At 40.2% G+C, this 13264-nt stretch overlaps 2 protein-coding genes across 5 annotated transcripts; both read right to left on the bottom strand.

Annotated features, from left to right (window-relative positions):
• Positions 1-606: 606 nt before the first annotated feature.
• On the bottom strand, positions 607-8930 carry zmynd12 (zinc finger, MYND-type containing 12). 2 transcript variants are annotated; one of them, XM_061269606.1, is made up of 8 exons: positions 8656-8930; positions 5746-5875; positions 5398-5569; positions 5155-5324; positions 4951-5073; positions 4782-4875; positions 3392-3537; positions 607-1906 (listed from the first exon to the last, which is right to left on the bottom strand). In XM_061269606.1, the coding sequence occupies exons 1-8, from the start codon at positions 8793-8795 to the stop codon at positions 1784-1786; spliced, it is 1098 nt and encodes a 365-aa protein (XP_061125590.1). In that variant the 5' UTR covers positions 8796-8930; the 3' UTR covers positions 607-1783. The 2 variants fall into 2 exon arrangements, with proteins under 2 accessions (XP_061125590.1, XP_061125580.1); XM_061269596.1 differs by having other exon boundaries at positions 4951-5324.
• Positions 8931-9541: 611 nt separating this feature from the next.
• LOC133150460 (epithelial membrane protein 3-like) lies at positions 9542-11961 on the bottom strand. 3 transcript variants are annotated; one of them, XM_061273005.1, is made up of 6 exons: positions 11860-11961; positions 11122-11159; positions 10965-11053; positions 10792-10894; positions 10565-10705; positions 9542-10083 (listed from the first exon to the last, which is right to left on the bottom strand). In XM_061273005.1, exons 3-6 carry the CDS (start codon positions 11040-11042, stop codon positions 9908-9910), a joined length of 498 nt encoding a protein of 165 aa, XP_061128989.1. In that variant the 5' UTR covers positions 11043-11053; positions 11122-11159; positions 11860-11961; the 3' UTR covers positions 9542-9907. The 3 variants fall into 3 exon arrangements, with proteins under 3 accessions (XP_061128989.1, XP_061128988.1, XP_061128990.1); XM_061273004.1 differs by having other exon boundaries at positions 11122-11179; positions 11860-11960; XM_061273006.1 differs by lacking the exon at positions 11122-11159 and having other exon boundaries at positions 11860-11923.
• Positions 11962-13264: the final 1303 nt, after the last annotated feature.

The following is a 13264-nucleotide window of genomic DNA, read 5'->3' as shown; positions in this document are numbered from 1 at the left end:
GTTTCTCACAGAAAGGCCTACACCGATTGGAGATGCACACTGAATGTGTCGTGTGAGTATTACATCCCACGTATTGACTCACCCTTAATGGGTCTGCTTTAAATTATGCTACAAATGATCAGGTTCATTTAGAATGGTGCAAAGCATTGCTTGCTTTCAAGCATCAATGCAATGAATGTTTCCAAATGTTAAAAACTGTTAAATTAGAAAACATTTATATGCGTAAGGTCTTTCTGATGTCTCTTACAGACATGTTCTTGTCAGTTCCAGCAGATAAATAGAACTTGATTGGAACTCAAAATGTGGCCAGTTTGTGAATCATTTAGGGTACGTCAGGACACGGTCTATGTATTGCAGAGTACGAGGTTAACTATTCCATGCCAACAGATGGTTATGTGTATTTGGCACAAACACACAAGAAAAGAAAAAATCAAAAAGGGAATATAAAGAAATCTGTTGTTTTATTGCCTCCTCCAATGAATCCGAATGCCAAAAACATGCTGTATAATGAAGTACTAATAAGAGTACATAGTGGCAGGATGATTACATGTAAATAATTGGAACGAATCAAAAGCCGTCTGGAGTTTAACTTTTTGCTTTACAACAATGCAATGTTTATGCTTTTGTGACAGGCTGGAGCTCTGTGTTGGTGTGTAGCGTCTAGAAAAACTGACTTAAGATAAGATAAAGGTCATTTGATATTGGAAAGTGCTACACTGGTACGAGATGTGAAGGAAAAGCCCTCACCGTTACTTTCTGTCCATCATTCTGAAAGTGTTCAACAAAAGCTTCCCGAAGGTTGTTCACAAATGTTCCAAATGGTGTAAATAATTCCGTCTTGCTTTTTCTTTTTCTTTTTTCAGATGAAAATAAAGGCGAGTCATTATTCAGAACCAAATAACTGTGTTTCCCTTGTACTTTCACTTTACCTTACTGTTAAAACACAAATATTTTGAAACTATTTAGTGAAGTAACTTTACACCTTTTATTTCAATATCACATATTTGGAACATATGTTTAGTCTCACCATATATTATAAGTAAAAAGTAGATGAATCAAATCACTTTTGAATCAATCATGATTGAAACTTGCCAATTTCACCCAGCAAAATAGGTTTTCTTTTGAACTTATAATACAGCTTCATAATAGTAAATACTGTACATATTTGGCTGTTACAATATGGCCGGTTCTCTGAAAGTGTGGTCCATTAGTGTGATGAGAGCCGAAAAATAAATGTATTCAAAACCAGGTCAAAATGTACACTGTACTATATGCTTATAATCAAAGCTTCTGGCTGCATGCGAAAAATTATATGTATGTTGAACGAACAGTGAGGAAAGACAATGATGGTCCTAAAAGGGGATGGTTACCTCATAATGATAGGGTGGGCAACAATTTCAAGGACACATGCAAAATGCCAAAGACAATCAACACAAATACAATACAGATGACTTTTTATAAAATAACTTTATGTAGACAATAAAACCTCGTAAAAAATGTAATCATTCATGCAACCATGTATTACGCACACTAGTTAGCACAGAGCATTCAAATGGTATAAAAAGAAGGAAACATTTATTTTAAGAGACATATTGTCTGAAAATTGTGTGAAAATAAACGGTAAACATTAATGAACTAGTTTGGGGAGGTAAAACACCAAACCAGACATTGAACAAATATATCGGGACTCTTGACAATATCAGTTCTTATTGGGCCGGATTAAAGAACAGAGTGGATCATTTGTGACCCTCGGGCCATCTTTTGCTCACCCCTTGTGTAGAGGTTAGACGGAAGTCAGCTGCGGGTCTTTACCCAACAGCTGCAGCAGGGCCCGGATGGTCTCTGTCAGGTCATGGTTCTGAATCAGCTGGCTCGCTTCCAGTGCCATTTGCCCAAATTCCAGTGCCTGTCACACACACACATGCATACACATGCACGCAGCAGAATCACAAAGACAAGCAGCAACAGCGTCACACTATAGAAAAGGAAAGCAGATTTATAATAACTACAATCTGACTTTACTCAGCCCACGTTTTACCTTCTGGACGCCGCAACCTGCTAAGCTATTTATTTACTATGATTCTTTTTATTTATGTACAGGATGTGTGATACAGATTACAATCTCCCAATGAGAAATTTAATGTACATTGTTGTGTATATTTTATGTCGCGCAACACACAGAGAACTGGATGGATGGATGGACAGATGGACAGACGGACGGATGGAGAGCGAGAAGGGGCGAGAGATGGATTGATTTAAAAAAGTAAATGGAACTTAATTCTCATCACTTTTCACTGGACTGTACTTTTCAAATGACAGCTCCTGCACCACAGCCCGCAAACAGAGGCAAGATGTGATCATGGCGTCCCAAGTCCCTCTTGGACGAAAGTCGTCATCACTCAAAAGAAGGACAGTAGTCATTATAGCACAGCAGCAAGTTTTGGGTAGCTTGAGGAAAGTGAAAAAACAATGGAACGATTAAAGTACTCTATTGTCCTCACATTTGGGCTAAGGAGTAATCCAGTTCGCATCGATGTCTGCTAAGGACAAAACAAAATGTTTATGCTTAAATATAATACCTTTAAAGCACCCTAAATTCTCAGTTAAGTGCACTAAACCAAAGTGTGTAATAGCCAACAAACAAACATTGGTGTTGTATACGTGCGGCTGGCATCTATCCTAGTGTGTATCTGTGCCAGACACGACGACTTAAGCTTAATGGAAATTAGAGATGTAGGTGAAGTTTACTAAGGTGTCAAAGTCAGCTGTCTGATAGGGAGACTTCCAACATATGCTGAGGTCAATTGACGGCCTCATTGAGCAGACAAACAATTTCCATCTTGATTCACTGGATTACCTTAAATCGCTACACTTACACAATACCATGGAAGCCAATACAAAAGCGAATCTGATTTCAACAAATCACAATATTGTGGCTTACTTTAATTTTGGCTGTTCGATTTTAGAAAAGAAATTCACATGATCTTGGCACATACATATTTTTTTATGAAATGTTAGGACTTTCCCAAATTCATGTAAAGTTATTTTCTTTAACTCATTTAACTTGCAAATAAATGTATGTGTAATGGCCTGTGAAATAAATTACAATATTATAGGCAAGCAACTTCACCAGAACGATGAAAATAATATAAAATCAACAAATGAGCTGTATCTAAGCACAGATATCCGGCTTGTTTTCGTATAACCCAGTGTGCATGACGCAGTGGAGCTACCAGTAAATCCCTGCTTCATCTTTAAAGCTTTAACAATCACAGATAATCTCACACGGAGACAGCCGACAAACGGAAGAAGTACGCCTGGAGGTAAATAGGGCACTGTGTCACGGTGTTAGTGGTATACTGATTCCTGCTACTCTTGGCTGGTCACTCACCTTGACTGCATCCCCACCCAGGAAGGAGAGCATGGCCAGGGCGTGGGCCACCAGAGCCTCAATACCGGGTTCCTTTCGGGTTTCGTCCTGCTCAAAGGCTAAAATGGACCTGAGCATCTTGCCCACTTCCACTTTCTGACCTTCATCTAGTTAAAGGGCGATAAAAGACACTCTTTAGCATTGTTGTACAGCATGACTGTACAATGGCCCCATTAGATTTGTAGTTGAGCTGGACACCATTCAAGCTTTGGTCCCTGGACGACTCATCAGACAACACAAATAATTTAGAAGCCTTCCTCACCACCGATAACATGTACAATTGGGAAATAAGAAATGTTGTATTTCGGGGGGGGTCTTGAGCTGTTTGGGGAATCCTGCTCTGGTGTGAAGCATCCACAGGCAAATTGCATGACAGCTAACAAGCTTAGTGTCATATGTAGGGCAGCAGCTGCGATTAGAGGCTAGTAGTGCGGATGCCGCACAGCCAAAGATGTGTCAACGACGATCTCCTACCATGCGTGCTGTAAAGCTGAGATTTAGCCTTCCGGTTGCACAGCAATACAGCTCAGCTAAATTTAGCCCCGTTGACCTTCTTTTTCAGTGATACATCATTGAAGCTGTTTTATCACGAGGAGTGTCGCTATTGTGATGTCATATGTTCAATTTGATTAATTGTGCATGGTTCCAATTTGAAGTGTTCTCAACAACAAGTGAAGTAATATGTGTTTTTAGCTTTTTTGCATCACACAGCAAGATGCTTTTATTTCTTAAATATATGGATTTTATATTTAATACAGAGCAGTTTCATCTACACAATCCATTTAAAACCACACTGGAGTCAATCCCAGTTGACTTTGGATGACAGGCGGTTGACACCCTGGACTGGTCGCTACTGGATTGTAGGGCACAAATAGACAAACAACCATTCACACTCACATTCAAATACTATATGAACAATTAAAGTCTTCAATGAGCCTGTGGTGCATGTTCTGGGGATGCGGAAGAAAGCCCAAGACGTGCTAACTACTTGACCACCATGCTGCCCTCTATTAAAAAAAATTGATAGCTCTTTTGAAGTAGTTTTCTTTGGGTGTTTCCGTCTGACGTCATGTTTCAGCCTCAAGCATGTCGGGACTGACCCATGTGATCTTTGTCTACCATCAATGACTATACAGCCATGGGATGTCCAAGCGGTCCCGCTGGTTTTCATTGTTGAGTTTGTGAGATAGCTATATTAGTTTGTAATGTTTAATACTGCCTTGTCGATATTTGGTATTAGTGTAGGATGGCAATTGAGGGAAAATATGGACTTAAAAAAATCTTAGCCAGAGGGCAAGAGTAAAGATACTACTGGACAAGATGTGAATATTTCTATGTTATCTTGACACACCAAAGGAGGGCTCCAGCATGTCAGGGTTCTTCTGCATATTTTGGATGTGACTCTGCAGGAGTTTGGTCAGGTGGGAGTGCCAGGTTTCTGCCACCTAAGGGAAAATATTGCAATTGAACAGAATTTGATCACACTGGTGACATCATCACCGCTGTCTTATATGCATCACCTCTGTGTACAAGGAATGAACAATAGCCGGTTCCCCCAATTTGACAAACACAGCAGCCATGAGGAAGTAAGCTCCACATATCACAGTGCTATCCAGACCGTACTCCTCACTAGCAAAATATATCTGAAAATATATTCGCCAGAAAGCCTCATGTGAAAATGTTGAAAGTACGCATCGACAGAGTTTACTCGTGACGACACGCACGTCGTTGGCAAAGTGAAAAAGAGCTGCCTCAAAGTGACCCGTAGCCGTGTGGAGGCAGCCCATGCTCCTGTGCAGTCGGTGGTGAACCGCATAGCCACATTCGGGGCTCTTCAAAACCGCCCACTCCGCCTGGGACAGCAGCTCCGCCACCAGGGCCAGATTATTCATGCCTGCAAGACACAATCACGCAAATTCCAATGTGGCGCACAAGAGATCGGACGAGCCGGGGGCAGCGTTCCTCACCCATATTAGCATCAGCCAGCAGCAGGTAAGCCGGCACCAGCTGGACTGTGTTGGGTCCATACACGTCAGTTGAACAGCGCAGGCAGGCCTGGGCGGCAGGCACAGCCTCTTGGTGCTTCCCCTCAGAGAGCTTGCTCTCTGCCACCAACCGGCAAATCTCTATCAGCTCTTTCTGCCCAAGAGTTACAATTCAAATTCATTTTGCGTGTTCTATGTTGCTTTTACAGCAGCCCGTAGGGAAAAGCAGGAAACTCATTTCGGGCAGGAAGTGCTATCTTTCATGGCCTAGGGATGTAAGACTTTTACTTGGCATCAGACCTCATTTCTAGATGCATGTTATGGCCTCACCGTTTTGAGTAGATTTTCAATGCGGCCGGCTCGTTGCATACTAAAAAGCGATGGGGTGCGAATGGGAATGAGCAACTGACAAATCCTCTTGTGGATACCTATCCAGTCAGATTGCTGGTGGTCTGCATCGCTGCCAGGTGAAAGAAGAATCGCAGGTTAGTGTTTGACAACAACTTCTTCAAGGGGTTATTTGTAGTTTGTTGTTTTTAGAAACCACAACCGGAGAGACCGAAGATCAGAACTGGAAGATGTGACCGACGAGGTGTCAATGATTTGTGATTTGTGCACTTCAGGGCTCGAAACTAACGATTGCCCGATTGCCCGGGGCAAGTAGCGATGGCAGACGGGCAAGTAGAATTTTTTCCTCACTTGCCCGAACTTGCCCTGCCATAATACCATGTTTTCAAGCTGTAAAAAGACGATTTTGTGCATAATTTCTCGCAACTTCTGCCGCTTCTGGTCCGACATTTTGTTTTCTAGGGAGCGGTTAGTTTCTCGTGTAAGTCTGCAATACATTGATAACGGCAAAGCGCTTCGTAATTAAATGCATGCTCTCTCACCCGTCCCTGGCTCTTCTGCGCCTGCGCACCAGCAGAGCTTGTTTCCGGTTGGCGGATACGAAGGCATATGAAGGCAAAACTTATAGTGTTGTCTTTTTTATTGCAAAAATGTGTCGGGCAAGTAAAAATCCACTCCAAAAAAATTCGGGCAAGTAAAATTTTGTTTCGGGCAAGTAAAATTTTCTCCAACTTGCCCGAGGGCAACTTGGGCAAAAAATAAGCTTCGAGCCCTGCACTTGGAACCTCGTGCTGGCACCTTAACTCTTCAAATTTACTGATACCAACTTGATCACGGCTGTGTTCATTTAATGGAGACCCCCCCCCCACACACACACACACAATTTTCAGGGTTTTAAAATCTAAAAAAATAAATTATAGTACACTTTACACACCATATTTCGCGATGTAATGAACAAATATTTAGACCCCGTGACATGCAAGTGAACGCCTGACCCAACGGTATGTACAAAATTCAGTCCCATGACAGCTGTTAACAAAACATTATCCTGATTGTTTGATTCATTCCTGATGGAAGTCCCAACTATTTGCGCACAGGCTTTGCAAGGATCCCTAGGTGTGAGTCACTGATTCACTTTCGGATGTATCATCATACTAAATTGCATGCTTTTGCCCAACGGCTACTGTAATTTTCTTCAAGCTGCTGCAACTGGGTTTTGGCGTCTTGTGTTCCTTTCCACTCAAGGAGCACATGGGACTGCGGTTTCTGTGCCGGAGACTGGAGAAGATGGCAGCAGGCAAAATACTTTGGCCACGTCGCATCCAAAAGTAACTCTTAAGGAGGACACTTGAAATATAACTTAAATATCTAATTGTGGAAAACTTCTGCATCAATGAGGAGTTCACCTTTGGTAATCAAACTATGAGAAATGTCAAGATGCAGCAGCACAGTTCTACACCACAACAAACTATCTTTACAGGAAATATGGATAATTCATAAGAGTTCTAGTCAAAATTGAATACTGTGTTTGCAAATGTAGCATTTGCTGACAGCACTCAAGACTGTGCCGATGTCAGCCATCTCTGGTACTTCCACTGACTGAAGGTATGACATTTTAGAGAATTTTTCAAAGTTGTAAAGACCAAAGGTTTGGGATACTGACAAGCCCGAGGCACAAATGAAAAAGTAATTACAGCTGATCTGTCATTTTCCGGCTAAATATAAAAACAATGCTTGACTATAAAGCATTTCGCCACAGCGTGTGGTTGAGAGTGGGGACCTCACTAAACTGCGCACGCAGACACATGAAGAATCATCTTTATTTGTCATTGCTGCACAAATACATAAAATCTGATATGTGGGTGTGACTGGTTGTTTGATTCGCTGTGTGCCTTGCAACTGGCTGGCGACAAATTCAGCAACCCTGAACAGGATAAATGGTGGTGAAAATGGATGGAAATGGATGACCTCTGGCTTTGACCCATTACAGTCGTGAGCACAGCAAAGACAAGTTGTTAGTGGGACACAGGTGCCCATTCTGTACTTGTACACAAGTACTCAGTGGGAGCACTTTTGCTTATTAAAAGTTGAAGGATGCGCTGGATGGCATCATCACATCTAGCAACGACAACAGGGGTGGGGCAACGTTAAAAGGGGCCTATTGAGTTTCTCAGTAAAACTTGAAAAATATGATGCAATCCATCCATCCATTGAATCATTGAGCAAATTATACTATTAGGACTTGATTTCAAATAATATATTCAGCTAAGCTGAATAAACATAAAGTAACAAAGCTCAGAGAGGCAAGAAGTCACATAAATAACAAAAAATGTTCCAATTTCATTTCCATTCTGGCAACAACTGTCAAGTGATGTTATAGTCTCCACGTGAGCAACACTGCTACCTAGCGGTCACAGCCCTTATATGCCTTCTGAATTTGTCATGGAACAGGTTACTGCAGCCTATTTACAGTTTGCACGTATTTGCCATTCGTTATTTGTATTTCTAGGAACTTCAACTTGTACCTCACTAAATGTCCTAACTGTTTACTTTTACTTCGGTTAATGCGTGACCAGCATATGAAGCTCAAGCTACAAACACAGAGCTGAATAATACCGTCTTAAATTGTGACACTTAAATAAACTAATTAAAGTAAAATATAGAAATTCTACCCACTCTCTATAAAACACGACTTTATTTATATTGAAGTGTAATGTCAGAAAATAACTTTTGATATTAAAGTACATCAGTTGTCATAAACAAAAAATACTCTGTAGTATTCTACAAAGTGACTTCAACCAGTTATTGTTAAGATACTTATAACTCAAGTGTCGCTTTATACACAACTGCGTGTAATGCTTGTGATGATGTTCGGATGGTTGTTTCTCTTACCAGTAATAGGTGACTCGACACCTGCCGCATTGCAAGTAAGCTCTTTTTTGACACAGTTCACACAACTTTTCGGTTCCTTTGGGCAAAGCCAGGGGGATGATTTCGGTCGATGGTAGAACGTCTTGCGCTCTGGACTCCATTATTCATCCAGGACCTAAATACACGGGCGCACGCCAAAAATTACAGGACCCCCGTGTTCAAATGTTATTATCCAAAATGAATTCAGGAAACCAAAACTTATTGATATTGTTTCGTATCTGTAGGTTGCAGTTTTTTTCTCCTTCAATGAATCCACTACGCTCTCACGCGTGTGACGTCATAACATTACGCGTGTTCTTTGTTGTGTGTTTGAACAGGTCACCATTGGGCGCGTTGTCTGAGGTCGTCATGGTAACGATCAACACTCCACACACTTGGGCCACTGGCTTGCCTGATTAGGTTCTGCCAACTACTCCTACTTTTGTATTCTTTCTCTACTAGAGACTACTGTTTTTCCTTGTACTATTTTTTTCAATTACAACAAAATGTATCTTCGACTACTACTACGGCACTACTCCTACTACGGCACTACTACTACTACTACTACTTCTACTACTACTACTACTACTAGCAATACTATTTTCTTCTTTTAGTACTTTCTTATTTTAACACAAGAACACGGAAAAATTGGACTGTAAAAGTTTAAATTAAAACTCTGTTAACGAGGTGTTCCGAGGTCCGTCCAATTTTTTTGCTCTAATTGGGTTGTTTTTAACTCAGTATTTTTAAGCACGTGGGTCACTACAAGTTATATAACGTAATAGTTCTTGTAATTGTATCAAAATGTGGTTTGGGCTTTTTTTTAGGTTGTACCCAGTAACAGACCCTCAAAAGAAAGCACTTGTACTCATTTCTTTGACTGACATTTAATACCATAACAAAGAAATTCTACAGGTACAAAAATAAATATCTGCATGCATTTTCCTATAGAGCGTTCTACGTATTAGATATTTTTCACATTGGTGTATGTTCGACAATAAAAAACATTCAGGAAAAAAATAGCATTTTAGCATGCAAGCCTGTCTTCTGCTATATCGTGAGTAAATGTTGAGAATTCAATCCCTTGCTAACAAAATAGATTCTTAGGGTTATAATTGTGTTCACTTTGAAGAAACAAAATTCCATTGACCAGAGCACAGAAGCAAGGAATATAAATTTGTGCTTAGCCTATCAATATTTTCCATCACTTTTGACATTGTGTTGTTTTGCATGATCACTCTTTCTTGCGCAAGTGGACGTAAATGAAGCCGCTGCAGAGCAGGAGGGGCACACACACCCAGGCTAGGATGAAGCAGTAGCCAAAGTGTCCCGAAGTCAGTTCTCTGCTGTCCTGGAGGATTTCCTTGTTGTGTAATGTGTAGATGAGTGCTGCAGACAAGGCTGTCAGGCCTGAATACAGACATTGAATAAATTATGTTTCTTTTCTCTTCAAATTTTGAGTCCCATCTAAAGATGTATGAGATGGAAAACTATAGAAAGCTTTTCACTTCATTGCACGCTGTTGCTGTGGCAATGCGCTGTTTGCTAAGGAAACACTGATTTTGAGCGTCTAAACCTGGTAGAAAAATCAATATTTTAGATATCAATTTCCCAAAAATTCTAAATCGAAACTCTAAATCTAGACAGAAACTCGTGAAACTGCACACGCATCAGGCCTGGCATTTTAAAAATATATTTTAGAGTGTTGTTGTCCTATGTGCCAGTACCCCAACATGTCAGACCCACTACAACATTGAGGCTAGGGTTGCGAGGGTCCTTTGTAGCCGCTCACAGCTGTAGTTGTTCTATTCCCTATTCTTATTGTTGTGCACTCAGCTTTCAAAATGGACGCATGTTTCATCTAAAAAATAGGTAACGCCTCCGCATTTACCTGCAAACACTTGACACAGTCCAGTAAAGTAAAAGAGTCCACCCTTGGACATAGTAAAAAGTTGACCCAGAAAAACCAAGAAGGAAACCGAGGAGAAGACCACTGAGAGGACCATCAAGACCTGAACTCCATGAAGCCACTCTGCGAAACAGAAAAATAAGTTTCTTTTTTTTTTTTTTGTAAATCACTTTTTAATGAACAAAATCAAGACAATAGATATTTGTTACCAGTTTCTTTGGAGGACGCACATAACCAAGTTCCTGAGAAGTTGTCGTACCGACAGTTGTACCACAGATCCGAGTTCTCCATCCCGTCCCACACCCACCAGGACTTTGAAAGAAAATATTTGCCATGTTTTACAAAGCTCAATGCATCAACACTTTTTGACATTGAGGCCTACCTTCTCCATAGTCGAGATGAACAGCATGGCCAGGGTGATGAGATGTAGCAGAGTCACAAACATGAGCAGGAAGGCCATTTTGTTTTTGTCTGTTAACAACACAGAGTCAACGACCAGAGAAATGCATTTGGTATACCGCGTGTGTGTGTGACCAAACCTGTTGGTTTTGCAGTAAATATTCGTTTGGGGACTCTCCTGTTTTCGAAAAACAGAAACTGGAAAGTGTGAAGAGATGAACACAAAGAGGTTTTTGTGTGGGAACACGCACGAAACAGTGAAATCACTCATTGCTGTAACTTCAATCTGAGTGGAGTTGGAGTATGAGTTGGCCAACCTGTGGCGGGGTCCTAGAACTCTACACGAGGCCAAAATATTTACCCAGTTCAACCAACTCCCACCCCTCGGTGTGGACTTTGAGGGGTTAAATTTAATTAAATTAAACCTGGACATAAATGACTTTGGTTTTCTTTGCATTAAACAAAATAAAAAGTAGAAGAAAAAAATAATTTGTCACTGGATGAAATTGTTTGTGCAGATCTTTATCATAGGAGAGGCCCCTCTGAGTGGGTGGTGGGTGAAATTATGTCATTACACTAATTTTATCCATCAAAGGAGCAGGAATGGAAGGTGATAATGTGGATAAAATGAACAGAAACACAGTACTGCAACGGAACAGTATTCCTTGAAAATAAACTGAAGGTAATCTGTAAATGATTGTTAAAAGTTTAATTATGGGGGAACGCACATTATTGGTATTTGATCGACATGCAGTATCTTATTACTACAAAGTATTGACATAATGGAATTTATTTTATGTAATTTAATTTCTAAAATATTCAGTGAGTTACAAACAGCTGTCCATAAAATGTCTTAAAGAACAAATCTGCCTCCTTACCCTGATTATTGCTCTTGCTCTGATCCAGACCTCGAGAGCAGCTTCTTTGCTGTGATTTTGTGTCCAGTAGGTGGTCTTCTCCTTTCTGGGCTTGTCACGCCCCTTTTCGTTTCCCACTCACTCCATCCAAACTTTCCAAGGCCAACGCCCATTTCCTCTGTGCTCAACAGAGCTCTATTTTTCTCCGCCTCGAGATACACCACAGGACAACTCCACCTTCCACTAAAAAAGCTCCCAACTGGACACACCCTTCGGCAATAGGCAGCATGTAGAAATGACACAAAAACACAAGGGGTGATTTACAAAGGTCTCCAGTGTGTATCATGCCGGAATCTATTTACTGTATATTTTGGGACATCTGGTTCATAAGACCAATAGTTGTACACATACCTCTCACTCTGTTGACCCACATTTTGCCATGACCCTTGTAAATACAAGTCAATCCAAGCAAATTTTTGAAAAATGCAAGTACTGTCATTTTAAATCATAAATAGATTAACAGATTTGATAATTAATTCATACATTTATTCTGCAAAGTACATTAAAGAGAAAGGCTGCAATTATTTTTGGGGTCGCATCTAACTCATGAAATCCAATTATGAAATTTGTAAAAAAATACTAGCAACAGAAGCATGGCATTAGCACTGTTAACAAGCCAAGTTCAGCCATGGCTGTTGTGTTGGTAGCATGACTTGTTCATAACAAATTGTTAAAATTGATTGGTTTGAAGTTTTATATTTAGAAATGTACAGTCAATTAAAACAGAAGTGAGCAGAAATATTGGGAGTTTTGCATTATTTCTGAATCTTTTCAGCTGCCTGAGGTATCTGGAGTCCTGGGCATTAGTTTTATTTTCCAAAGGTGAATAATATTCTATAATAGCTCCCGATACCCAACCTAACAGGTCAGTGTCAGGCTGCTGCAGTTTGAAGGTGACCAGCATGTGGCCGAGAGCGCACGCCAAAAAAGGAATCACACCTTGTCAGTCATGCTTGATATCTCTGAGTGTGTGGTGGTTTCTAAAAAAAAAAATCTGCAAACTTTCATTTGAATTTTAGAGCACATTATTAAGGAAGTGAGGTGCAACATCAATCAAAAAATAATACAAATAAAATAACAAGCTACATTACATTAAATAAGATATTTAATTTATAGAAGTATTTACTACATAAAATGATAACAAATGAACAAATACAATAAAAATATATCAACATTAGAATAAAAAATATTATAGAAGTTAAATCAACTTAAAAATACTCAAATTAAAAAGGTGCACATCATGTTTTTTTAACCCATCTGTGGTGTAACACTTTGAAACGCACATTTGTACATGACGTGAGTATGCTGTGCACACTGGTCACATGACGCAGGAGAACAGAACCATGCAAAACATGTGTGAAGTTAT

Source organism: Syngnathus typhle, linkage group LG2 (genome assembly GCF_033458585.1).
Source record: "Syngnathus typhle isolate RoL2023-S1 ecotype Sweden linkage group LG2, RoL_Styp_1.0, whole genome shotgun sequence".
NCBI classification, from domain to species: Eukaryota; Metazoa; Chordata; class Actinopteri; order Syngnathiformes; family Syngnathidae; genus Syngnathus; species Syngnathus typhle.
Note: the sequence above shows the minus strand (reverse complement) of the source record. Positions and strands in the feature narration are given on the sequence as shown.

Coding starts and splice junctions, on each gene's coding strand:
- zmynd12 (XM_061269596.1), bottom strand. CDS start 8,795: ATGGAGTCCAGAGCGCAAGACGTTCTACCATCGACCGAAATCATCCCC. Junction 5,570..5,745: donor TTGAAAATCTACTCAAAACG/GTGAGGCCATAA, acceptor ACTCTTGGGCAG/AAAGAGCTGATAGAGATTTG. Junction 3,538..4,781: donor CATGCTGGAGCCCTCCTTTG/GTGTGTCAAGAT, acceptor CCCTTTAACTAG/ATGAAGGTCAGAAAGTGGAA.
- LOC133150460 (XM_061273005.1), bottom strand. CDS start 11,042: ATGGCCTTCCTGCTCATGTTTGTGACTCTGCTACATCTCATCACCCTG. Junction 10,895..10,964: donor TCATCTCGACTATGGAGAAG/GTAGGCCTCAAT, acceptor TTTCTTTCAAAG/TCCTGGTGGGTGTGGGACGG. Junction 10,084..10,564: donor ACTGTGTCAAGTGTTTGCAG/GTAAATGCGGAG, acceptor GTCTGTATTCAG/GCCTGACAGCCTTGTCTGCA.